The sequence below is a fragment of the Phoenix dactylifera genome, unplaced genomic scaffold (genome assembly GCF_009389715.1).
Source record: "Phoenix dactylifera cultivar Barhee BC4 unplaced genomic scaffold, palm_55x_up_171113_PBpolish2nd_filt_p 000007F, whole genome shotgun sequence".
In the NCBI taxonomy this organism is placed as follows: Eukaryota; Viridiplantae; Streptophyta; class Magnoliopsida; order Arecales; family Arecaceae; genus Phoenix; species Phoenix dactylifera.
In genome coordinates, this window is record NW_024067666.1 from 1,374,930 (window position 1) to 1,402,311 (window position 27,382).

General features: G+C 41.0%; 1 protein-coding gene across 1 annotated transcript; it reads right to left on the minus strand.

The window, feature by feature from the left end:
- LOC103712273 lies at positions 1-25,778 on the minus strand. The gene is made up of 7 exons (XM_008798751.3): positions 25,474-25,778; positions 24,272-24,313; positions 22,641-22,775; positions 18,121-18,353; positions 13,842-13,878; positions 822-879; positions 1-692 (listed from the first exon to the last, which is right to left on the minus strand). Exons 1-7 carry the CDS (start codon positions 25,591-25,593, stop codon positions 613-615), a joined length of 705 nt encoding a protein of 234 aa, XP_008796973.1. The 5' UTR covers positions 25,594-25,778; the 3' UTR covers positions 1-612.
- Between the last annotated feature and the right edge of the window lie 1,604 nt (positions 25,779-27,382).

Sequence of the window (27,382 nt, forward strand, 5' to 3'; positions counted from 1 at the left end):
TACCTCAATAAAGATCAGACATAAATTTCGCATTTAGTAATCATGTACAATATTTCCAGTCCGGAAATAAGCAACTTTCATAGTTTTAGCTGATTAATGGTAACCAAATACATCTGATGAGTCCACACGCTTGGAAACATGAGTTTCATTACGTTATTTGATCTGATATATCAAATATCCATGAGGAGAATGTGTGACCTCCAAACCAAGAAAAGACTTAGGGTGACCTTCATCACTCAGAAAATCATAGTCAAACGAGTCTCAATTTTAGAACATGGCAAGCCAAAAAAAAACCTGCATCTAATTGGCTCGAAAGCAGGCCCTTGTTCAACAGCCAGTATTGAATCATTTCTAGTGAGCCGTGTGAAGCGGAACCACCTCTATTCTTCGGGTTTCTTGCCAACAGAAGAGTCTGATGTTGATGTGTCTTCATCAATCCAACCCGTGTTTGAACATTGTGCTGTTTGAGTACAAAATGCAATATATTTTTACCAGACCCCTCAAACCATCTGAGTTCCTCATGAAAAAGAATCCAAAGGTAGATCATTTGGGGCCAAACAAATCAGTTACAATCGCCTCTGACATGATCTATATTTACAATTACTAGTACAATCAACACCTTCCACCTTTCCTCTCTAATTTTATTGCTTCGTAAGACGTCATTACTTCTTTAAATTTTGCCTCTGCAGCCTCTGCAACAAGCATCATTTTATCTTGTCAAATAATTCAGCAAAGATAGGGTATGCAAGGATGCTTCAGAAAGAAACAAGCCTAATGCACACAGAATGATACAAGGATGTAGATCATGTAGTAGTACTCACCTTTGTTATCCTGGTTTTGATCTGGATGGTATTCCATAGCTTTTGTTCTGAAAGCAGTCTGCAATACAAATTAGAGGGAAAATATCAGATAACATAAAGTTGCAATCTTCCCAACCTCCCCAAAGCACATAGCATGTAACCAGAGAGAGGATCATTGGGTTTGAACGTGTTAATTATTTGAAGGGCTTCACAACAGCGGAACAAGTCTACAGTCCAGTTACAAGACAAGTATGACGCAGCATAAAAAGTGCTAGCACTGTGGTATTTGCACCTTTCAGTTTGTGTAGGAAATGCTAATGTTTACTTTGCTGAATAACAACACAAGTAGATTAGGAGTAACATTCCATAAACAAAACTAGACTCATGCCAGATAATCAGAGTATACAGACGCCAATCAACCAGATAATCACTTCCCTTCTGCAACTACTCTACACTCAATAAATGAAGTTTACTAAAGGGTGTAACCCATTAGGGTCATCAAAAAGTTTGTCATTTGTTGCTATTATTAACTCAGAGAAATTTAATTCTCTAAGCAAAAAAAAAATCAACTTGAAGGAGTTTGTTTCTTTCAATGGTTTATACACTTCAAAACAAATTATACCAGAGTTACCTATAGAGAAATAGCACAAAAAGGCTAAGAGAAGGATGTTATTGTTTGTAGCCAAAAAGATGAAATCATCTTCAGGGAATTATCAGGTTTTATTGGGACTGGGTGCACCCACCCAACCCAGATCCCCACTAGGGGATTCAGGTCTAAATTTGGCCCCAACTCCACCCAGCCACCAATCAGGTTCAGCCCAGGCCTAGGTAGGTATCAAATTGTAAGACTCCTCAAATCTATGGGCCGAGTGTCTACTGGGTCTGGATGAGGTCCAGGTTCACCTACTACAGAGGTCGACGTGTGAAAAAGGTACGAGGAAATAAATTTTGAAGAAAATGACCCTAGCGTGCATAAGGCCGAAGGCAGGATCGTGGCATTGGAGCTTTTACAAGGGAGGTGACACGTAAAAAATGGGTGGCAGTGAATGGTGAACCCAAAATTTATTATCATGCCTCATAAGAAAAACTAAAGATGAGTAAATATATTTAACATATATTATAAACAAAACAGATCAGGTAAATTGTTGGGATCACGTTGGCTTTGGGTTTGCAGATTTAAGTTATAGGCCTCTCTCTGTGCATGCACATGGACATGGTTTTGCATAAGCCTGCATTCATGCTAGAGTGTACACATGAATCCATCTTTATGTTCATGTTTGTGTGTTTGTATGGTCTGTATTGTAGTCAAAACTTATGGTGTTGCAACCATTCACAATCTCATGTGAACTCCAGCATCTACCTTCCACCTTTCATTGGTTTCCAACTTCCACCCTATCTTGAAAATGTAGTTTATCCCTACAATAATGTTATTAGAAGCAACACTAATAATAAATTCTATTTTTTCTTATTATCTCCATTATATACATACATACATATCTACATATATGATATAGTAACCATATACTTATATCTTAGGGGAGTAAAGCTAGAATGCTTTGAAGAGCATTTGGCCCCAAGTGCTTCCTAATGAAGGTTAATGAAAGACCTCTCAAAAGTTAATCCACAACACTGAAAATGATCTACAATGTCTTAAATGTCTAGAAACTAAAAAACATTTGTTTAGGAGGTCGCTTGTCAAAGCATCAAGTGGGTAAAAAATAAATGGTAGCAATATAACCAGAGAGAAAAAAGAATGCTGCAAACTATAAAACTTAAAATCCAAACAACTGATGTTGATATAAACATTTTACAACATATAATAAGCCCATTAGAATGTTCCAAGACTACAAATCAAATAAAAGTATTGTATCATACCAAATTGATGGATAGGTTAGACACCTCAAAAATACAATGATTTTGGTTTCCAACCAATTGATGCAGAAGCGTGAAAGGTTTTGGTGAAAGGTTCTAGTGAGAGAAACTCTGGTTCTAGAGAGAGAAGCCAACGACTAGTCTCCAGTTGGCCAGGGGGTGTGTCGACGGCTGCGTGGAAGCTCACGGCCACCGTGGTGGTGGAAAGGCACTATTTTTCATGGCTTTGGGTGGTCCCTGCCCATCGTTCGGTGGCTCGGGCGGTCGGAAGAGGCTCCGGTCGGCCGAGGCAGTCCTGCGACTGCCGCGTGGGGTGCTCGCGGCAGCCGCGGTGGTGGAAAGGCTTGGTTCGTGATCTGGGTGGTCCGTGTCCATTGGCTAGTGGGTTCGGGGAGGCCGGATGGGGCGGCGGCGGTCGGGTCGAGTGCTCCCGGTGGTGATCCGCGGGGAGACTTCCGTGGGGCAGCCGATGCGGCGGTCTGGTGGAATACTCACAGTGGTCGCGGCCGAAATCACTCTGAGTCAGCTGCCATTCCATCTAGATCTAGCCGGGTTAGTTCTTTAACCCTTTCTTTTCCCCTAACCCCTATTGTGTGCGCTTCAGGTGCGATCAGCCGTCATCTCTTAGGGCTCCGAGGTCTCAATGAAGCGGAAGGCAGGTCCAACAACGGAGCAGACGACGGGGAAGAGGGCGGAGGTGGCAGCTCAAGGCAAAGGAACGGTATTGGGGATTTGTGGGGAGAGATCAGGCACTCAGGTGAGACTTGGGCCCTGGGTGACCTGTTGGCCCACGGAAGCAGAAGTGGCTCAGTTGAGCTGCCGCTTTTCGACAATTTGGGAACTCCCGGAGGAGCCTATCGAGGCTGCCCACCGGGAGTGGGAGGGACTGGCGGTGGTGGCCACAGCCTCGGGCAACGGGTGCCGGCCGAGTGGGTGGCCAAGGATGTGGCCGCCCGGCTGAAGAAGATAGGGGAGGTGGCAGTGGTGACATTAGCCGACGACCATTTTGCCCTGCGTTTCGGTCAACGGCAAATCGGGACCACACGTTGTTGAAAGGGCCATGGGTAGTGGCGGGGCAACTCCTCGCCATGGAACCGTGGGCACCGGATTCCTACCCAGAGGGGACCCTGTGAAGACTGTGATGGTTTGGCTCCGACTACTCAGGCTGCTGCCGGAGTCCTGGTCGACCTCGACTATTCTCGACATCGTGACACGGTAGGGCAGCCATTGGCCGTGGACGGCGTGACCAAGGAGCGGCGAGCTATGGGTTTCGCCCTAGTGGAAGGTGGCGATTGACGCCACCGAGCCTCTCCTCCTGAGGGCCCGAATCCACGGCAAAGATGAAGGTGCTCTTGTAGCCCTTCGTCTTCGAGAGCATCCCCGATTTATGTGTCCGGTGTGGCCGATTGGGCACCCGGTGGACATCGGGGATGCCCTTGGAGCGTCGGGGCTAGGCTCCGGGGAGAGGGACTCTAGGCCGATCTACGGCCTGTGGCTGGTGGCGGCTCGCGCCCGGATCCCATGAGAGCAGGGGCCGCCGCAGCCGAGGAAGACGACCGTGCTCTCGGCCGGGTCGTCTTCAACGCGGCTGCTCTCCACGGTGGCTCGGGCCGGCCCTCCAGGTCCCGCCGGATTTGGAGGGCTGGTAGAAGCCCGCCAAGGTGGCCCGCCGCCGCTCTCTGCCAAGGAGTAGCTGGCGACGGTGGCGGGCCTCCGAGCATCCAAGTCGACCCGGCCGAGGGCATCCAAGTCGACCCGGCCTTCGGCTCTTTCGCCGGGTTGGGGGACTCGGAGCCCCTGGCTGGTGGGGCTGGGCCGGCAGGGGTGGCGGGATGGATTGTCAGAGCTGCAGGCTGGCCCAAGCTCTGTTCAGCGGGCTAGCCTAGGGGCTAATCCAATAAGCGGCCCAGGAACCCTGGGCTGCTTCTGGAACTAAGCCTTGGCGCTACAGGTCGAGGCTGGGATGGCGGTGCGGGCCGCGGTCCAGCTAGGATGCAGCTGCATGGGGCACATATGCCCCGTGGGGCACATGTGCCCCGTGCGGCATGACCGACGGGCCAGCAGGCCCATTGCACGACTTCGGGCATGCGGGCCCAGGGAGCTGGGCTGCGCACGCGTGACACCGAGAAAGCCCCTATGGATGCGGGCCTTCTTGAAGGGGAGCCATTGCTGGTAGGGCTGGAAGTGGGCTCGGGCCGGCCCGAAGCCCATCGGGTCAGGGCCGCCTACGGGCCGGGCTATGGGCTAGGCCCAATGCATTTCAGACCGGGCTCAGGCTGAAAATTTAAGCCCAATTCTATTTCGGGCGGGCTCGGGTATCTCATTGGCCCGGCCCGGGCCGGCCCAAGCCCGAGCCCACTTCCAGCCTGAAGGAAGATGGCCGAAAGCCCGACCCCTGGCCCCGAATTGCGGTAACATGCCTCATGCGGTTGGGATCAACGAGGCGATTTGGGATTGCCGAATCGCGATTGGGATTTGGCGATTTGCAGAGGCGAGACGAGAGCGGTGGTCGATGGAGGCGTGGAGCTAGGGTTTCTCACTTTCTCCGCTTCCCTTGTCGGCTCGTCGCCGGTCGCCGGTCGTCGTCACCGAGTGCAGAGGCGAGACGAGAGCGGTGGAGGCGTGGAGCTAGGGTTTCTCGCTTCTCCTTGTCGGCTCGTCGCCAGTTGTCGTCGCCGGAGTGCAGAGGCGAGACAAGAGCGGTGGAGGCGTGGAGCTAGGGTTTATCCGCTTCCTCCTTGTCTCGGATCGTCGCCCTCGTCTCCTCTCCTCCAGCCCTCACCGCCGTCCTCCCTTTCGCGCCTTCCAGTCTTGGGTCCGTCGCTGCCCCCACTTTCTCTCTTTCTTTCCGATCCAATGAACGATCTCTCATCTCTCTCTCCAGATGGGATGAGAACTCATTATGTTGGCTATTCTGATCCATCTCTCTTCTTTCTATTTTCTAGATATACACTGGAAGAACGAGCCACCGGCGTGATTTGCGCCAGCGACATCTGCACCACGGACGAGAGGATGCCGATACGAGAAGTCCTGTAAGCCAGCCCCTCTCTCGATTCTTGATTTATTTCTCTCTTTCTTTATTTTATTCAATTAATTGAGAATTGAGATGGGGTTTACGTTTGTTGCCCTCTGCTGTTTTCCAAGATTCAATAGGGGAGCTATGCAGATACCTAGTTCGAGATTTAATGATAGACATTCAAAAGAACCGGGCCTCATTTGAGCAATTTCAGCCACTCAAATGTCGGATCTCCTATTTTGCAGTAATTTCCAGTATAGTCTTGATTCGATTTTTTCTTCCAACTTTTCGTTTGATCTTCGGCAACAGTGTTCGTGTGAAAATTTTGCCTCATTGTACTGCTGTCTCGATCTGATCTATGACAAGCTATACATTTTAGTTTCTTTAAATTTTTGAAGGCGATTGTATAAGATAATTTAGGGTTCATCTGTTGATTTTTAAATTGTCGTACATATCTGATGCTATAGGTTAAATTTGTGATATTTTTTGTTATTTGGGCAGATTATTTTTACTAATGTCTCATTCTAAAATGGGTGAAAATGGGATTGTTGAAGATTTAAGAGATGAGGATGATAGAAATGAAATACTGTTGAAAATGATTGTGACAATTCTTCTAGAAAAAGATCTTGGGCATGGAATCAACTTTATCGAGGAAAAAAATTCTGAAGGGTCAATAGCTAAGTGCAAATATTGGTAAAAAAGTTTTAAGTAGGAGCACTAAAAGAGGAACGGGTCATCTAAAACGCCACCTTGAAAATGTTTGCAAGAAGTATCAAAAGAATCCGACTAATCAGTTGCTCTTACTACCTAGTTCAAAAGATCCGATAAGTCTTTCAAATTCAATCAAGAAAAGAGTAGAAAAATTCTTGCAAATTTATCATATGTGCTGAGCTTCCATTTCAATATTGTTGACGCAACACTGTTTTTCTGAATTTTATGAGATCTCTTCAGCCATTATTCAAAATTATGGGTGCAGACTGTAAAAACATGATTGTATGGCTTTGTATCAAGAAGAGAGGAAAAAATTGGCATGATGTATTCAAGAACCTAAGTTCTCGGTTAGTTTCACTACTGATATTGGACATCAAATCAGAAATTGGTTACATTTCTTTCACAACAAATATATTGATTCTGATTTATTCTACATAAGAAGATTATTAGTTTCAAGAAACCCATACCCTCACACCAGCTTGCAATTGAAGATGCATAAAAAAAAGTCTTGTTGAATGGCAATTGGATTGTAAAATATGTGCTATTACTTTGGATAATTGCAGCACAAATGATGCTGTAATGAGAAGGCTCCAAGATCATCTTTTGTTATGCAATGTTGTTTAGTGAGGAGTACAGTCATATTAGATGTGCACTATATATTAAAATATAGGTCAGGATGGAAAAAAATCATTCATGAAGCTATTGAATTATAAGAGAAATTAAAATTAATATGTCTGCATCCCCATCTCGAAGCAAGCATTTAATGAAATTGTACAGCATATGAGACTTCAGAAAAGGACCACTTGGGTTCCTACAAGGGAATTATTTATGAATGTTGCATGATGCACTGGTTATAAAGATGCTCATTAGATATGCAACTGAGCATTCATATGTTGCCCCACCAATGATAATGGAAAAAGGCCCTTCTAAATTCTTAAATTCTTAGAAGCCTTTCTTGATGCCACTAAAGTATTTTCTGGTTGTAAGTATCCCACATCCAATTTATACCTAAAAGAAGTTTGGGAAATTAGGGCTTTATTGATGGATGAAAGTATCGATACTGATGAAATAGTGAAGCAATTAACAAATGAGATGCTAAAGAAGTTTAACAAATATTAGTCTCAGTGCAATAATTTGTTGGTAATTGCTTCTATTTTGGATCCCAGATCAAAGTTGATATTTGTAGAGTTTTGTTATCAAAAGGCATTTGAGTTGGAGGAGTGCAAGAAAAAGATTGATGATATTCGTGCTTGTCTTTTTAATTGTATAATGAGTATATAGATGCAACAAGAATGCAGCCCTCTATGAGTTCAAGTGAGCAAACATCTAATTTTGGTGGACAATAAGTTCAGTTCTTCCAAAAAAAAATATGGTATGGATTTTGCTCAATTTAGAAGTCAGAGTTCTTCAAAACGCCCTAAGAGATTCGACTAGATAGTTATTTGAATGATGATGTGCTTCCTGATTTGGAGAATAAGGAGTTTGACATCTTGGCTTAGTGGAAGAGCAATGCAGCAATCTAATCCTATACTATCAAGAATAGCTCGAGATGTTCTAGTTATTCCAGTCTCCATTGTTTCATCTGAGTCGGCATTCAGCACTGGTGGTAGAGTTGTGGATCAGTATCGAAGCTCTTTGAGCCCATCTACAGTAGAAGCCTTAGTTTGTACCCAGATTGGCTTCGTGAACAATATGATGAAGGTATATAAATCTTTTAAAATTTATCTAATATTTTTTATTTGCTTATTGTACTTATAATTTAAACATTTATGATTGATTTGTGTGTTAACAGTTGCAAATTGCTCGAGTTCTGTAATGTTGAATGTAGATGACGACACCCTGAAGTGGGCAATTTGGGAGAACTGAATGTATTACAATAGTTCTTTTTTCCTTGGTTGCGGTGCAGTTTGAAACCATAAAATTTTTGAAAATTTTCTCAGATCTAGTTCATACCTAAAGTATCAAGTATCAAGTATGTTTGTTGATGGAGTATTTTCATGTGGATCATGGTTATTTGTTGCAAAATTTATGAGAGTTGTATGTTTTGAACTGCAGGCCTGACGCCGACTTCAGGGGATTTCTCTATTACATGGATATGATGAATATATTATTGTGCAGGGAACAACAACTTATAATGTTTCATGGTTCTTGATTCTTGATGATTGCTTTAGGTTCCATCATGAGAGGGATGCCCTTGTTATCGAATTCAAACAAAAGAGATGATGTAGAGGCAGGGGTTTTGATTGCTTCTTTTCGAGGGGGTACCTTTTCCTTTCAAGTATTATCGTTTGCCGTATATTGTGATTTAAATAATTGGTTCGATTCTGAGAAGCAAGATGTGATCAGAGCGATGATTTTTTTTAACCTCCTATTGTTGGAATCCTTTTGTTTTGGTTGCAGTTGTATCCTTGAAGTGTCAAATTGCACTGATCCTTTTACCTGATCGGAGCTATCATATACTGGTTTGATAGAATGATAAATTTCATTTCCTTTGCATGTTGTCACGTCACATGTCAAGCATTGTGGCAACATGATATTTCAACCAGGGCTTCTCAGAATCTACTCTTCCTGCTGCTTATTTGGTTGTTACTTGAGGTTATATTGCTGACTGGTTCGGCTTGGTTTACTAGAATACCAAGTCATTACTTAATGGACACGCAGAGGCTGGAGAACATTGGATCTCAAATGGGATTTCCTGTTGCATTAGTAAACTGGGGATTCTCTCATTTGTTTGACCAGCACTGTGAGTTCTGAATATGCTATGGCTGGCTGGCTGCATTGGAGTATATTTGTTTTTTCATGAGGGGTTACCTCCCTTTGATTATTGAATTGATCGTACTATTTTTTTCCACTTATGCTTTTAGTTCATGTCTTTCTTAGTTTGTTATTTGGAGTGTAATGCTATGATTTTTTTTAATGATCTCGATAAGTAGATCTGCTTTTTATATGCTGTATCGAGTTTCATATCTGTGTTCCAGAAATGTCATTTGTGGTATTAATGACCTGGTGATGTGCTCTTAGTTGTTTGACCAGAACCATCGGCTCTCAAGATAGCTTGGGGATTGGATCATGATATGCTCTTTTGATGGAGGGTGTTCCTCAACCTTTATTATAGAATTGATAATATTTCTATTTTTTCTCAAACTTAAAGTTCACGTCATAGGTTTGTTACTTCTAATGTCGCAGAAGAGCTTGTACAACATCAGGTGATCTTGCTCAAGGGCATATCTAAGCAAAGGTAGCAACAAACTAAGCATATCTCACTAAATAAGACAAAATGGGGCTTGGGCCGGGCTCGTGATCGGGTCGGACTCGTGATCGGGCTGGCCCAATCGGGCTTGGGCCGAATTTCTGTAAAACTGTTCGGGCCTAGGCCCGGCTCGAAGCCCGGAAAATAATTTCGAGCCGGGCTTGGGTAGGGGTGTGGCCTGGCCCGGCCCGACCCACTTCCAGCCCTAATTGCTGGGCTCAGGTTGGCCTGCCAGTAGGTTTGGGCTAGGCTAGCCCGCGAGAGAGTCTGCAGGGCCTGCAAGGCCCAACTAAGCATGGGAGGGCCCATGCCGGGGAGTGGGGGGCTCCCATGACTCTAGGCCAGGGGTCTTCGGGGATCTTGGTCAGGCTTGGTGAGCCAAGCGCGACAGGGCCCTTAGAGGGCTCAGTTGGTGGAGTGACCCCAGTCTTCCAGTTCCGTTCCGGGCCCTGATGCTGGGAGGTGCCCCTGTGGCGGACCTGATTCCTGAGTCTCACTCCACTCTAAGTCCTACAAGGGTGCCTGCAGGGCTGAGGGTGGCGGTATCGGGCAGGTCTGGATCGAATGGCGAGACCCGCTCAGCTGGGGCTCTGGCTTTGGTAGGTTGCCCCATGGGTGATGCAGCAGGGGGTAGGACACGCCTGCACCTATGACGGTTGGGGCTGGAGACCAGATGGGACGCGAGGGGGCAGATAGCAGGTCGGTTGGGGACCATCCGTCGGTCGTTCAACGGATTAGGGCGGTTGTGATGCGAATCATCTCCGAGGCTAGTGCGGATGACGATCAGGGGGGTAGCACTTACCATGAGGTGGAGATGGACCCTGAGGCCTAGAGGGTTGACGAGCCTGTGGTCGACCTCTCGAACTTCTCCCCATGAGGATCCTAGCTTGAAATTACATGGGGCGGCTAAGCCGTCTTTCATGTCGTCCTTTAGGAGGCTAGTTCAGGTCCACGGCCTGAGATCTGTTTCCTCTATGAAATGCATTTCTCTGGTAGAGGGCTCCGCCGATACTGCAGCGCTTAGAGGCGGACTGGGAGCCTAACGCAGTAGAATCCCAAGGGCTGTCAGGCGGCATTTTGGCATTGTGGAAGCGAGGTGTGGCGACAGTTGACGTGGTCCACAACTGCTCACAACAGATTATTTTGGTTGTTTCGGAACCCAATTCAGCACCGTAGGTTTTAAGCGGTGTGTATGCGAGCACTGATCACAGGACTAGGAGAGTCCTTTGGGAGGAAATCACACATTTAGTTGCCCAGGGTTTTCCGACATTAGTAGTGGGTGACTTTAACTGTATCCAGGACGTGAGTGAGAAGAGGAGAGGAAGGGCGTTCACTGACAGTGTGGATAGGAGGGAGTTCCGTGATTTCATTTCGCAGAACGGCCTAGTAGACCTGGGCTTCTCTAGACTGCATTTTACCTGGTGTAACAACCAGTCCGGTAGAGCCAGAGTTTGGCAGCGACTGGACAGGGCTATGGCATCTACCGATTGGATTACTCGGTTTCCTTTCTTTCGGGTTAGCCACTTATCCCGGATTGCCTCGGTTCATTGTCTTCTCTTGACAAGGGCGCAGGTGACGGACGCACGAGCCCTCAGCAGGATACTGGCCGACTACCGTACTGCATCTGGGCAGAGAGTAAATTTTCAAAAGTCTACCATTTCTTTCAGCCCTAGCACATCGCTTGGGGTTAGACGGAGGATTCTAGGGATGCCTAAGCAGGCCGGAGCCTGGAGCTACCTAGGTATCCCCATCACTAGTAGGAGATTGAGGGTTTCTGAGTGCACTGGTTTGGTGCAACGGGTCCAAAGTAGGTTGGAGGGTTAGCAAGCAGCATCTCTATCGATGATGGATAGATTGACGTTAATTAGATCTGTTCTAGGCTCCATGCCCATCTATCACATGACGAATACAGTGGTGCCGAAGACAACGTTGTTAAGGATTGAGCGGTTACTTCGGGGCTTTCTATGGGGCTCGCATGGAGGTGGTCACGAGGTGCACCTGATGGCTTGGGAGAGTGTTTGCCTTCCATCCAGCGAGGGTGGTCTTGGTGTACTCTCTCTCCTGGAGCGGCGGAAAGCACTCATTGCCCGGCACACTGGTCGATTCTAGTTGGAGCCACAGGGCTTCTGGAGTCGGACCATGGTAGCTCGTTACGGAGGGATGGGTCCCGAGGCATCGGCCCATGGAGGGCAGAGATGTTCCTTCCTATGACGAGAGATAGCGAGATACTTGCCGACTATCTTCGCGCATACTAGATGGCTGATAGGCAATGGGCGGAGCATCGATGTGGCTGGTGATCTATGGGTGAACGTTCTTCCCTTACGGCATTGGCCGACTATGGTTAGTGCCAAAGCGGCGGAGGGCCTGTATGTTTGTGATCTCCTTGTCCCCGGGGGGATGAGTAGGATGAAGCTAGGTTGGGTCAGCTTTTCGAGGAGCACCTTGTGGAAAGGGTTCGTTCTCTCCCGATACTCGGATGTGCAGATCCTGATATCCGGGTTTGGAGCTCCTCGAGTAGGGCTAGTGTCAGGGTGAGACCTTTCCCGCTTGCTCTGGCGGGTGCATGAGCCGGGGCCAGACTATGCTTGGATCTGGTGCTTGGGTATCCATCCGAGGGTAGCACTATTTTTATGGAAAGTGGTCTGGGATCGTCTTCCAACGAGAGTTGTTCTCAGTGGACAAGAGTTGAGGATTTCCTCGGAGTGCGGGGAGTGTGGTGTGGATGAGATAGTGGACCATGCGTCGTTTCAGTGCGTTGGGCGATGGTGTCTTGGCAGCTGACAGGGATCCCTCAGGAGGCCCGGGGTGGGCGGGATCACTTCTTTCAGGCTATATGACGATGGTCGGAGTCTCTTTTGCGCCGCCATGTAGCGGTTAGAGCAGCGTGCACGACCCACCAAATCTGGTTGGCGAGGAATGTCCAAACTTTTGGCCGGTGCAGAGCTGAGAGCTGCATAGGCGGGCCTTCGTTATGCCCGGCGCGACTTACGAGCCAGCTCTATCATTCTGGAGGGGAACTCGACCACGATTATCAGTTGGATTCAGGAGGGCTCTTAGGGTGACGGCAGGGACTACCCACCAGCGTATGCCGAACCGGCCGGTACAAACCGGTCCGGCCAGCTACCGGTACGCCGGAGCCGTAGAAACCGGTACAGGCCGGTTCCTTGCCGGCCGCGGCCTCCGCAGCGCCCCCGCGGGTTCCGCCGCCCCCCGCCGGGCTCCGCCGCCCCCCACCGGCCTCCGACGCCCCTCCGCGGCTCTCCGATGGCGGCCGAAGGTGGGCTCCCTCCCTCTCTTCCCCGCGCTCTCTCTGGTTCTCTTCTTCTTCCCCGGTTCCGGCGGGGAAGAGCTTTCCTGTTCGTACCGCCCGGAGCACAGTACGAACCGGCCCGTACCGGTCCGGTAGGCAACCGGTACGCCTACCGGACCCGATACGGCGGACCTTGCTACCCACTGCTTCGTGACATCTGGGCTATGGCAAAGGAGGGGAGCCTTCCAAGCCAAGCATGTCTTCCGAGAAGCCAATGAGGCTGCGGATTGGGTGGCTGCTTACGTGGCCAGTCACTCCGGGGATACCTGTAGGCTGGGGACGGTGAGGTACCCCAAGCACTTCAGGGCATTTTATTTTCTGACTTTATTGGGTGCATTCATACTCGTCAAGTATGAATCCACCCGCTCTAGCAAAAAAAAAAAAAACAATTGAAGCACCGCGAATCATGATCATTCATTTGGATCTTTGTTTTGAGAGGTTATCATTGATTTCATGGGGAAGTATTTTGGGCAAATACTCTAAAAGGTATTCTAGCTTTCCTCTTTTAATAGTATAAATATCTAGTATGGTTTTATACAAACACTTCCATACCTTCAACTTACCTCAAACCTGCTTGTCCTCTCCCATATCAAGGACAGACCAGATCTCTCCTCACCTCCTCCATAGTACATAACAGCTATCTCAATCAAGAAGGCCTCTTTAAAATAATTTATGCTATAAATCACCATTTTTGAGCTCGTAAATTGAAATGAAAACAGGGTAAGAGCATATGTATTGAAAAGCAACCAAGGGTGTTAAAAATAAATATGATTTTGACTATCATATCTTGAAACTGAAGACACTGCAGGTATTTGAATTACCACTGATGACAATGGAGTAAATTAAAAAAATACTCCAGGAATAATGCTTAAAAAGTTGTACCTTAATCTCAGCATCGGAGTATGGTTCTGACCTTGACCTATAGCAAAAACGAACATGATACATTAAACTTCAAACCAATAATATAAAAACATATATCAAGACCAGAAAAGGGGGGAAAAAGAATACAGTTTACTGTGTTTAATTATATTGAGCCTTTTTTCCTAGTATTGCAAATGCAGGATATAGATTGATATTACAGATAACTGCAGACTTATATCAAGACACATCAACAGAAAACTGCAGACTTATATCAAGACACATCATAAATGTCAAAATTATCAGATAGCACAGAACCTATCCTGGATTGAACCCCAAGAATGGACTCAAAATATAAAGGCAAACCTATTCATTAATAGAAAGTGGTTGCCCCCTTTAGTTATAATCTAATCACATGCCTTTGCTAGTTTCCATTCACAATGCTTAGATACTCATCCTTGCCATGACAACAGGTACTTCTGAATCCACACATGAGCCACAATGATTTTGGGTACGATTTTATCTTCATGATTATATCCTATTTTCTTTGAAATACTGGAATGTGCAAGATTTATTATTTCAAGCAGCTATAGGATCTTGCATTGATGCCTTTTCTTTCCTAGTTTATATATCAATCAGTAATAACTCTGATTATGCTGGTCAAGGACATGTATCAGTCCCTTTATATATTGCTTGTATCCTGGGTACCTTGGGCAATGGTATGAGGCATATCCTCCTCCTGCGCATTTCAAATTTTTCTAGTCACTTTACTAAACCTTCCTGCTTTAAGTCACAAAGTAACTTAGTTGTCGTATATTCTTCAATATGAAGTCGTTTATGCTATTTTACAGCCACCTATTTTAACCTTAGATTTAAACATTTGATAAGAGATATATTAAGATTTCACAGCCATGACATATACTTGATCAACTTTTTTTTTTCATTATATTATTAGTCAAGCCATCGATTGTAATACCCCTGTCATTTTGCTACCAAGTTCCATATGCTACTGGCCACTAAGTTACCTAATCTAATATTTTCAGTTAGCCCTTGCATAGGTAATTTGAAAAGTTAAACTGTCAAAACAGAGTATGTAATCATACTAACAAATTTAAATAATGTGAAATTTTTGTAATTTTCATATTCACATTTGTTACAACCCTAAGGATACTACTATAACTAACTTCTCTTTATCTAATTAAGAAATTATTGCAGCATTTTCTTCAACACTATTACATTAGGGGCATTGAAGCCTAAGGATACTATTACATTAGGGTGCAAAATTTTGGTCAAGGAAAAGATTCAATGGCACCAATCAAGATACAGTTGCGCTAGCCTAGCGATAGATGAAGGAATGGTTTGCCCAAATCAAAGCACGAGGAATTTAAAGCTGAGACCAGCAGCGCGAGCTCTGACGTTGAACAAGCTTCCAAAAGACTTGAGATGAAAAAAATCATATGCAGAGGAAGTTATGACCTCCTTGGAAACTGGCACCACTTATAATGACTTTTTCATTCATGTGAGATTTTAGCATGAAGTTGGTTTTGTAGTCTTGTCTTGGTGATTTTTTAGTCATTACCAGAATCCAGGTCTATGGATGAGATTCAAAATTAATGATTGTGATTTTGAAATTATCAGAAGCCTTGTAATCAATCAAAAAGTTTGCTTTGTTTCTCTATAACTAAACATGTGTTGAATCTTGTCCGGTAAAAATGAATAATGAATGGTTAGTACATCATAAAGTTTGTGTTTAAAGTGGAAATTTCCTTGCTACCTATCTTCTTTGACCCTCCTAACATCTCTTTAATCCTTCTTCTCTTCTCCAATTTCCTTCGAGATTTCTTTCTTTACATTCATCCTTCTACCTTTACATTAGATTATTATGATCCTTGCTTGTCAGCTCACATATATCCTTGTTGAGTTTTTCATGCTAGATTGAGCATCTCAACAAATATGTTATATCAATCTCCCCCACCAAAATACTTGCCAGACATGCATTTAAACAAATCATAGCAATAAAACTTGCTACTTTAACTTTAAGAGAACATTAACTAAATATTATAGAAATCAAAGGATAGGATGAAAGAGGAAAACATAAAAAAGAACTGAGGATAGGATGAAACAGTCTCCGAAAGATAAGGAGCAGATGGAAACTTTAACAAAAAATTTTAATATCAAAGTTTTCCATTTTAAACTGATCTTTTTAGGATGTTTTAGGATATTCTATAACTATGTTGTTGACAAACCAGGCTTTTCATAAAAAAATCCATGATTGCCTTGCCAGACTCCTATTTTCATTACAATTGCTCAAATTAATTCGGACAATATCTGAGGATGTCAATAGACAGTTCCAGATCCCAGCCTGACTTGGTTCAAACTTGGTACACAATAGAATTTGTCTGGTTCAGTCAGGTCAGGTTGCTCCTATAATCTAGGCCATACAGGTTGACTCGGCAAATATAGGTGATAGACTAGCCTCTAGCCAAGGTGGTCTCCTAGGCATCTAGGTGATCACCAAGGAACAAACTTAGTACAAACTCACTAAATTATGCTTTGATTCAAGTTCTTCATTTTCACAATTAGATTTCTGAACTGTTTCAATAAGTTTAAATTTTAACATACCTCAGGGTATTCATTGTGAACACAAACAAATAAGTCTCTTTCAAGATATATTACAATTTGTTAAACTTTTTCTAAATTTATAATATATGTAATAGAAGCAATAACAAATATTATGGATCTTTCAGATCAATTGGTGGAATATGTCCAGCTTACTTAGTCATTTATCTTGGTAGAGATTGGAGCTAAGGTTTCTATTTTTGAATAAAAGATCTCTTTGTGGTTACTTGTTCAATACTTAAATTCACATTATTTCTTTTTAATTGTAATTTTTTATTGAGGTTTAGTCTAAAGTCTCTCACTCTCTTATTTGCATATGTGTCATATAAGAAAAGATTGCAAGAAATTACTTCGTACTGTATATATGTATGTGTATACATTTACGTACATACATGTATGAATAATAGTCATACACACACAATATATGTATATAAGTTTGCATATTTGTTTTTTTTACCTATATTTATATATACAAATTAATGTTACATTTGTATATATGCATTCATTTGTAGTACACATACATTCATATATGTATATATTATATTGATATAGTCACATTTATATGTATGTATATATGAATCTTTGTGTATATATATGGATATATTAATGATAGTCAAGGCAAGGCTTGCCTAGGCAATCACAGGCCCTATACATCGCCCAAGCTAGGCGACGCCCATAACAACTATGTCATGGACTAACCTGTTTAGACCATTATGCCATATCTACACCCACACATGCATATGAATGTCCATGTGCATGTGCATGCATGTCTTCATGACTTTGTAAATTAGTCTATCATGCTTGACAATTTAGCTTCTATTGCAGATTTCGAATAATTAGTATCAAAGCAGACATCCAGAACCAGCATTAACTATGAAAAACATTTAAAGCTGGCCTTGCATTATGCCTCTTAAACAAATGCTATCCTCGCTACCACTCCTATTAAAAAAAGGACATGCATGCATGTGTTTAACTTTTAAAATTAAAAATTTGTACCATATAATTCTCAAAAAGTGGTCAAAGTTGGTTGAAAGATTTCTACGGAACAGTGAATTCATGGAGTTAGGAAAGTTTCATACGACTAGTTATTTTTTCTAAACCCTTAGAAACATCTAGAGTTTTATAATTCCTATGTCAGAAAAGTATTAGCTCTATCCATTCCTCCACCGCAACTTAATTATACACCTCTCCCTTCCTATGAACTTTACACTTTATGAAAAGCATTCTTCTTTTGCTAGGCTATTTTCACAAAATATTGCTAATTCTAAATCTTGTCTATAATGCAAAGAAAAAAATCTTCTGTTGTTGCTAAAATAGCAAGAGATTTTTTCCCCTTCAACCTTCATTTGCAAAAAGTTTTTTGTGAAATGGCAACAGAACAGTTTTTTTTCTTTAACCTTCAAGGAAATGTAGTGAAGAAATTTTGTATAACATGTAAGTTAGCAATCAAATATCTAAATCCAACATGTAGAACAGGAAAGAAAAAAAAGAGAATGAAAACATGACACACGAATGGTGTGGTTTCATGCTGTAAATATTATAAATGTGGTCTACACATCACAAACACTAGATAAAAGAACTTGCCTGATTACATGGATTAGTCAATATCACTCAGGTCATAGTCTCATACCCAAAAAAAAAAAAAAGTTACTATTTTTTGTTCAAATATGTCATCAATTGATACCTATCAAGACCCAAGACTGAGTAGTGATGTGACATCAAATAGCTTCCACTTTCCCTAGGAGTGAATCTGAAATTTGTTCTTCTATCTTTGTAAGATGTATCTGTCTTCCAGTACCAGTCATCCCTTTGGAAATGCTGATATGCTCCAGGACCAGGATCACTCCATGTCTCATAGCTCTTCTTATACTTGCTTCTTTCTTTGTTAAATACACTTTGCACCCGCCTTATGCGTTCCTAGGAAAGGCAATAGTTTCGTTGCTATTTCAGTAGAAACTCAAAATACTTATAAAAAATTTGGAGAAGAAAACATATTTTGTCGAGAAGAGGTCATTACGAAGTATGTTGCTAGAATAGCTCCCTAGATTTGCATAAAAGTAGTGGAGATGATGAAAATAGTAAATCACAATTAGTCAGGGTTGAAAAAACTAGCAAATATAAGATCCAAAATGTAATCACACATATTAACATAGGCAAATGCAATTAAGAATAAGCAAATTAATATCTCTTGAACAAATGACTATAAACTATACATCCGCAATAATTCCAATGTTATAGACCAAAATACTCTACAGTCATGTAATTGAAGTTGGAAAAAGTCATGGATTCAAAAACCACCGACTGAGACTGTACTATCAGTTTTGTTCTATTTCGGTGCAAAAACATCACCTGCATGAGTGTTAGGTCAACAAAACAGGTAAAATTGAGATGTATTTGCTGTCCTGATCGGCACTGATTGGTACCAAGGCCGGCATAGCTAATACAAAGCCTATTCTAGTCAGGACGACAAATTTTTTATTTTTTTAAAGAATAGGAATGGAACGAACCAGCCACCCTGATGGGTTCCGACTAGTACGAGCCAGTACCAAGGCCAGTTCAGTTGGCACCAAACTCGTCCTTGTTGGGACAGCAAAATTTCTTTAAGAAATGGTAGAGGGCCAGGTTGGCTGACCCAAAGTGAAGTATGAAAAAGACAAGTTGGTTGCACATTAAACCTGATACAAAATCATACAACAAATAGAATTATCCAACTCAATAATGAAAGATAACATGCTAAAATTATTCAACCAAGAAAATATGGAAATCTGGTGATAGGGACTAGTGAATAACACTTGTTCCTTGTGCTAAAGGCAATTCATTCTGATATTTGATAGTGCTCCAAGACAACAATGCCAATTAGAACAATACAGTAGGTGATCAGATGAACTTCAATTGAATCTATATTCACATTGCACCACAAAAATAAAGATTAACTTAATATCCATTTACATATCAAAACCCCAAAAAAGGAAAAACCAACAAGAAAAGATAAAAATTTCAAATTTGCATACTGGTACGGTGCTAATACATACATCCCAAGAGTCGATACAGCATAGGTTAGTACCGCACCATTCCTGAAAAAAACTAATACCATCATCGGTATTGGTATTTCGATCCTTGGGAAAAGTTATGCCTTGCCTTGCTAGGCAAATAGCTTCAGATATTGGAGGACCCAGTAGGAACAAGATAGGTTCTTCAGAGCTAGGAGGTCAAGGTAAGATTTTGTAATAGGAGGAAAGGGTAGAGGGCTCACCTAGGTACAACAATGTCTCCTATCTTAAATGGAAATTGTTAGTTGCAGATGTAACATTTAAGTTTAAGAAAAAGACTGCCACTCATGAAGTTGCAGCTCTAGGAATAGCAACCAACTCCTCTCCTAAACTTCTTCCTCTAATTTTCCCCAGGACATGCTTCATGATTATTGATATGCATCAAGAGGGTCAAAGGACAAAGGGGTTTAATAACCGTATACAAGAACAAATCCTAGTGATGAGAAGAAAGGGTTGTTGCCCTTGATCTAGCTAATATAAGGCTACAACTTGCTTCTTGAGATTAATGACAAAAGGTTCTATAAGAATACAATGACAAAAGAGAGGAAGGGCATTAACAAAATCCATCTTATGGAGATATGTCAATAACACTATTGACTAATTGCCTTTTTTTTCAAGTTTCAGGTTAAATTTGTACTAAAATAATGAAAGACAACCTCAAATGATAAGAGCCTTTATTTTTCTTATTAAAAGAAAGAACAAAGTAACATAGTCTGAATGCAACCTCAATGAAAATAGGAATGGGAGTGAGCTCTACGTATAGCCAAGAGATCCCACAATGTCAGCAGTTTCATTGTCTTAGATCTATCATATTTAAAAGTGAAATACTTAATCAAGACACATCTAGTAGAACTAGACTACTAGAGAATGGTGAATTGAGAGAATTTTATTGACAAAACAAATGATGTCAGTCAGAAAAGTCTGTGATAGGCTAAGATCAGAAACTTCAGTTATCAGGTGTAAAAATGAATCATTTACATAAGTTTACATGGGATCAAATTCATGATCCAAAGGAGCCATCTAGATTGTACACAACTTTCAAAGGCCCAGATTGAAATAAAACAACCAATCAAAAGACGGAGAGGAACAAAAAAGAGAAAAGAGAAAAACAGAAAATTCATCGATTTTCGAAAAACAAATACTTCTACATTGCTTTTCCCACTTCTATAAACCATAAAGTCTCAAAACTAAATACTCACACCACACTCTCGCCACCAATACGGATTTTGACTAAAAGCAGAGATAAGAAGAAGAAAGGAAGAAAATGGTTCGGCCAAATGGAGCAATCAGTCATCCTTTCTTTTCTTTCTTTTCCCTTTCTTTTTTCCCCTATTATTTTTTACTCCTCCTTTGTTTCTCCAGTCATTTTCCTTTTCTCCTCCTTTCCGAACTTACTGTGTGTGTAAGGTGAGGTTGGAGACCGCAGCTCCCTCTAAATTTGTAGACCCACATAATCAGTTGAATGTATATTGGTTGATTTGGATAAATTTTTGTTGCACAACTCAAAACCTGCAGTAACTCAGTTCATAGGCGATCTCTAATCTCAAAAATTGGTCCCAAGACATAAAAAATTAAAAACAAGCCCTAAAAGATCCTGGAAATGGTGATATAAAATTTAATTTAAAAAATAGACATAAGAAAACTTGAACTTTGAAAGTTAAATATCTAATGGTAAGCAGCTAAATAAACCAAAGGGCGTATTGTGAGACCCACAATGTCACCTGCTTCAGAATGTTGAGCGATATTGAAGGTCCAAGGAAACAAAAGATGGATGCAATGGACATGTAAGTATTATGATGGATGTGGTAAAACAAGAAAATGTAAAGTATACATTAGAATTGGCAAGAAAAAGACAAATTGAGGAAAAAGAGATGGGGATTTCAGAGACAGTATGGACACACACCATAACGATTTGAGGAGGCCCTGATATGAAGGTGCTTGACTCTTTGCTGAAAGTCTATATAGAAGAGAGGTCATGTAGCATCATAAAACATTAAAGGCTACATGATCAAATAACAAAGGATCCAATTCGGAGCTGATTATATCTGAATTACTATGCAAAAGAGAAGAATATAATAGATCAAGACAAAGAATAAGAAAAAGAGTAGAAGGAATAGGGGGAAGGAAGAGGAGCAGGGTAAAAGCCAGCAGCCAACTCTCACTCCAAGTAAATTTCCATAACTCTAAAACTGTATGACATAGACTCAATATCCCTATTATAACAACAGCAAAATCCTAATACAACCCTAAATCCCTAGACTACCCCTCAAAGCATTAAGTTACTGTTAATGAGTACTGTAGCGTGAGTATTACCATGAACAGTACCACTACAGTAACATGATTTATTCAAATAGAACTCAGCTATATCTTAACACAAATCCAACAAGGATTAAAAATAAACAGAAATAACAGCAAAAATAATTAAAAGCTAAATAGATCTGTTCTCGATTTTGATAATCTGCAACCCTTAGGTGCATCAAAGGGAAAGCCAATGCAGATATGGATAGAAGCCGTGACAAACTACTAGACAACAAACTACTAGACAAAGGTTGCAGTTCAACATTGGAAGTAACACTTGATAGTAAAGACTAGGGAATGAAAATTCAGAAAGCCAACTTCAACATGTTCGGTTAATACTTGATGATTAAGGTCACAATCTCATTGCCTATTTGCTCTTACATGGCTCTTTTTTTAGGGAAATATAGGTATTACTCTAATACATTATCAACACTCCCTGTTCACCCAGCTACCTTGTTTCTGTGCTTAAGATGTAAGAGTGGGCTACTGGATAATTTTAATTACAAGACCAAGTGGGATTTGCTAAACCATGCAACTTAATGGAAGATCTTGAATTAGTAAACTAGAGGGATTTTCTAAAATATAGGCCCTTATTGCCAATACATTTGGGTAAGGTTTATTTTAAAGCTCCAACTATTATCATGCCACCTAAATATGCAGGAGTGCTCTTAGCCTTGGAATTTTAGCAGTATGAACTAGGAGTTAACTTCATCAAAACAAGTAATTTTCCACCAATAATTAAAAAAAACACCAACACAAAATTAAATTTTGACATGTTGAAGAGGAAATTAATCACAAAAAAGATGCCACAGCACAATGGTAATGCATTGAACAAGAAAGCAGAAAATAAACTGACCACTCTCTCCATCTCCTCCTCATACTCCTCTTGCATTCGACGGTTGTATCTATTCCAAGCTTCTTCCCTATAACTTCCACGATTTGAACTGCCGGTTGCATTCCTCCATGATGAAGATTGCTGTGACCTGTTAACCTTTAAAAGCATCAAAATGACCAAAGAAACTAGTCAACGAGCATGTCTGACAAAAAAGCACCATCTACTAGTGAAGAGCGGGATTCCATTTGGATGTCCCAATGCTATCATAACGAAAACAAAGAGTCATGTTCTTATTTAAAAGGAAAGAAAAAAAGAGTTAGAAGGAGGCTTCTGGAAACATATGACAATCATACAAACAGAGAGATTTCAGACTTATGATTAAAGATTTCAGACTTATCAATAGTTCTCGATGACCATGAAGTACTCGAGAAGAGAAATTGATTCGCTGACATTTAAACAACTAAGTATCAGTAAAGAAGAGGTTCTATTACCCTGCCCAGTTCTTTGAGCTTTTCATATTGTTTTTTTTGCTTTTCTAAATCATAACTATATATCATCTGCATGGCCACTATTAGACATCTTATTGTTAGATATTCTTCTGCTAGGAATTTCAAGCCTTACCAATCAACTACATGTTAGACTAACAAATATTGAAGTTTAATCTAGGCATGTTCCTAAGAAAAATCTGTGCATTTTCAGTTGATTACAACAAAAAAAAAAAAAACTCTCTTCCAAAGAATACCAACAAAATAAAAAAAAACATAAAACCAAAAGATATAGAAGATATGCTGGTTTGGATAGTGATATAATTTACACATGTCATTTCGTTCATTTTCAGAGACTTGTCTGTATCCCAAGTCAAAACAACATTTTAAGCTAAATGACCATAGCCAAATGAACACACAAAGGATCATGCATTTGACTATTTAATAAGTATCCGTGTGTTATATGTTAGCTTGTCCACCTAGTTTGGCACTTTCCTTTTTTCTTAAAGAAAGAAAACCGATCTAGGTTACCAAATCATGAAATTTACATAAAAAGATAACAGAACAGCGATGATGATAATGGTTGGCAATGAACCTTATTTAGCAAACATTTCAATAACTAAAGCATAGATAGATAAAAGCTGTTGTGTTGGTGGGGGTAGATTTCTATCAAATGAAAAGCATGGAAAGATTTTACCAAAGCTAAGATTAACCTTTCTGGTCCATCATATTGATCCATATGCATGTCTGATATAAATAATTAATAAATAGTATAATATAATGTAAGGAAAATATTGATTAATTCCAATGGCTGTTATTCTCGTTAAATTTAAAAACCTTAAGTTATGTTATTTATTTTTGTTGAGAAACTTAAATAGAGTAAGATTTGAGATCTGATAGGACCTCCATATGATTTGTTTCGAGACAGTGGATCACATATATCATGCTTTTGCTTACATTGCTAAGGTGATTTGTTCAAGACAACAAGTTTTAGATGTTCTGTAAAAGTAGGTACGTGTTGATGCTGGCATATTATTGTTATATTACCTGACTCCAAAATAATCCATTTCAAAGTCCACTTTTAATTAGTTGTAAACAGTAGTGTCTTGAGGAGACAAGCTTGCATGTCAACATCAAAGAGAAGCTATATTACATTCATTAGTTTACCTGAGTATAGAACCAATCAACAGTCCTGCGCAACTGACCAACCTGCAAGATTGCACCATAAAACATGTAGAAGTATGTCATAACAAAAAACATTAAGTGAACATAAAAACTTACATATACGATTATGAATTTTTTTTCTAAGAAAGAAAAAATGGAATCATAATTTCGTATGAAGATCATAACATCAGCTTGAGAATATACATAAAATTAATCTGTAGCAGTGAATGGAGTTTATGTTTGATTTGTAGCTTCCAAGAGCACTTCCCTTTTCAAAATTCAATACAGCCTCAAAAATTCCCTTCAACTAAATTATTTTCGACCCAGATACACCAACTATCAGAGACAAAGGAAAGTTCCACACTATCAGACACAGGCATTGCATGTGACCTCCAAGATTTTGAACAAATTCTGGATAAAAACTCATAAAATTCTAACAAAAAAAGTCAGTAAACATATTTACATAAACTAAAGTCTGTCTTAAAAGCCAAAAATTTAGAATTCATACTCTTTAGAGACTTTCAAAAATAAAAGGGTTAGAAAAGGTAGTATAATAATCAGCTTTAAATGAAGAATAGAGGAAAAAGAAAAAATAGTCTGCTTGCCCTTGTTCTCTAAATTGATAACATCTGTGCATTCTCAAATCAAATAGAGGTGCGTGCGCGTCATTTTCCCCCCTAAAATCTTAAAAACACCAGGATGTTTCTTTTAACTAGACAATAATAAAGAAGGAACCGCAATCAAGAATTTAAACAAATTAAAGATTGATGCTTCAATCTCGAATCCTTGAATTTGATTAGGAAGAACAAAATTTTTAAAATTGAAGGCCAATTCATTGCCGGGTTTTCTGAAAAATCAAAAGAAAGTCCCTATTGAAAACAATCATATAGTAAAATAATATAAAGAACTCAAACAAGCACCTGAATTCTCATTACCTTCGTGAAATTTGATTAAAAAAATGCAATATTTGACAAATAATAGTCCAAAATACTTAAAAAAGAAACCCATCCAACCTAAAATTCGGCTCAATCCGTGGAACAGTCAGCCGAGAAATCAAGAGGACATCATTTCAACCGAAATTGGGAAAAAAGACTTCTGGATTTTCAAGAAAAACAGTTAAAAAACAACTAAAAGGCAAACCCACTGATACCATTCGATCCAAGAAGATAGAAGGAGAAGAAGATGAGGCGGGAGGGAAGGGTTACCGCGACGGTGGTGGCGGTGGCGCCGATCAGACCGAAGAGGAGAAAGCCCCACGGCAACGAGCTGTAATCTCTATCTCGCGATGGGTCGCGGTCTCTGCTCTTCCGATCCGCGGGGATCATTTTTATAGGCTTCGCGCGGCCCGAGCTCGAACTGAGAGACGGGACGAGGAGAAGGGCATGACTCGATCGCGCGGAAGGAAGGAACGGATCCACTCGTCGGAACAACGAATCGAAGCGAAAGAAAGGACGAGAGAGAGAGAAAGTGCGGTGTTCTTGATAATTTCCACAAAAGCGGGGAAGCGCACCGCGAGAGAATCCGACCCGCAAGTTTCCTTTCTATTATTTTACATATTTAAAAATAATTAATCATTTGGCACGGGCAGTGCACGTGCGAAAGGGATGAATTTTTTGTTTTTTTTCTGTTTTACAAGGTCCTCCGATATACATACCCATCATCATGTAATCTCTAGGGTGGCAATATCGATGTCTTTTATAACACCTATTATGGTTCAAATTCGACCCAAAGGTGACCACACCGGAGTCGAATGAGTTACACCGGTCAGGATATAGTAGGGACGCTACTTCCTGCGCGTCGGCAGACCTGCACAAAGTCTCACCGGTGAGATTCCGATTAAAGCCCTTCGATAATTAAGTTAGAATGGATTTTAGGTAGAGCAGCAAAAAAATCTTTAGGCGTTATCTGATGGGGCTATTTATAGTCCCCGTAAAGGTGCTCCCATGTTATGAGCAGGACGATCCATTTTGCCCCCCATCAGCACCGTTCCACCATAATTGATTATAAAATATGGCCGCACTATTTTGATCATCTATATCTCGTTTTCTCTATCACAACATTTTGCTAATATAGCAAACTAGTTTTTAAAGGTGCAACAAGAATAGAAATCCTGCCCCCCTATTTAGGGCCTAATTGGATCCTAAAAGAATCAGGTTTATTTGGCCCGCCCATTCCGAATCTTTTAAGGGCCTACCCAAGTCTCGATCTATATCCAAGCTAGTGAGCATGAAAAAGACACGTGGTGGTTTGTTTTCTTTCCTACGGGATTTAAGTTGGAGACTCTTAGGTTGATATGGGCTACACTCAAATAAACTTCCCAATCATAATTTCAGTAAAAAATATCCGAACAGGCCTTTAAGAGGATTTACAGCCCAAGGTATTTTCGTGATAGAGAACTCTCTCAACTTTCGCATGTAAGTATGAGGATGCTACCACTAAACTAAAGCTATTTTAGCCTTTATTTGATATCTTTGAATCTCTCTCTAAGCTGGAATGTTGCTATATAGTCATCCATTAGTAAAAATCTCTTCTTTAAACAAAACTATAATTGACTCTGTTGTTGTCTGGGAGAGGGAGAGAGATAAAATGAGTGCAACATCTGAGCGTTGGAATTCATTTGTTGGATAAACTTACATTCATCCGTACTTCTTTGAATAGATCATTTGTCTAGCACTGTCCAAAAATACATCTGATAGTGGGAATATATATGATGGATACAATACTACACTTATCTATTCTCATCTCTCTTAATTATAACCTGTTTAGACACATAGTAGATGAGATCAAAAAAAACAGAAAGAAAATAAAAGAAAAAAAGAATAAGGAAGAGAAGAGAACTTCAGAAATGAGATTAAAAAAGAAAGGAAGAGTGGGTTACGAGTTGGGGGAAAAACAGGTTAACTTTTGTCACAGTTTCTTTTTTATTCTCTTCTTTAGCTATCCAAACTTGAAAATTTGATTTTCTCTTTTCTTATCTCCTAACCAAACTAGAGATTCTTTTTTCTCCTCTCACTCTCTTCTCTCCGGTTCTCTCAATCAAAACATAAAGAGTAGAAACTCAATTAAGAGAAAAATATTTCCTAAAAGTATATATGAGAAATAGTTGGACATCTT

Bases quoted from the DNA above. Each gene is read 5' to 3' on its own strand.
- LOC103712273 (XM_008798751.3), bottom strand. From the start codon at position 25,593: ATGATCCCCGCGGATCGGAAGAGCAGAGACCGCGACCCATCGCGAGAT. The intron at 24,314-25,473 runs GTAACCCTTCCC...GCAATCTTGCAG, and splicing joins CCACCGCCACCACCGTCGCG to GTTGGTCAGTTGCGCAGGAC. The intron at 880-13,841 runs GTACAACTTTTT...TTTGTATTGCAG, and splicing joins ACTCCGATGCTGAGATTAAG to ACTGCTTTCAGAACAAAAGC.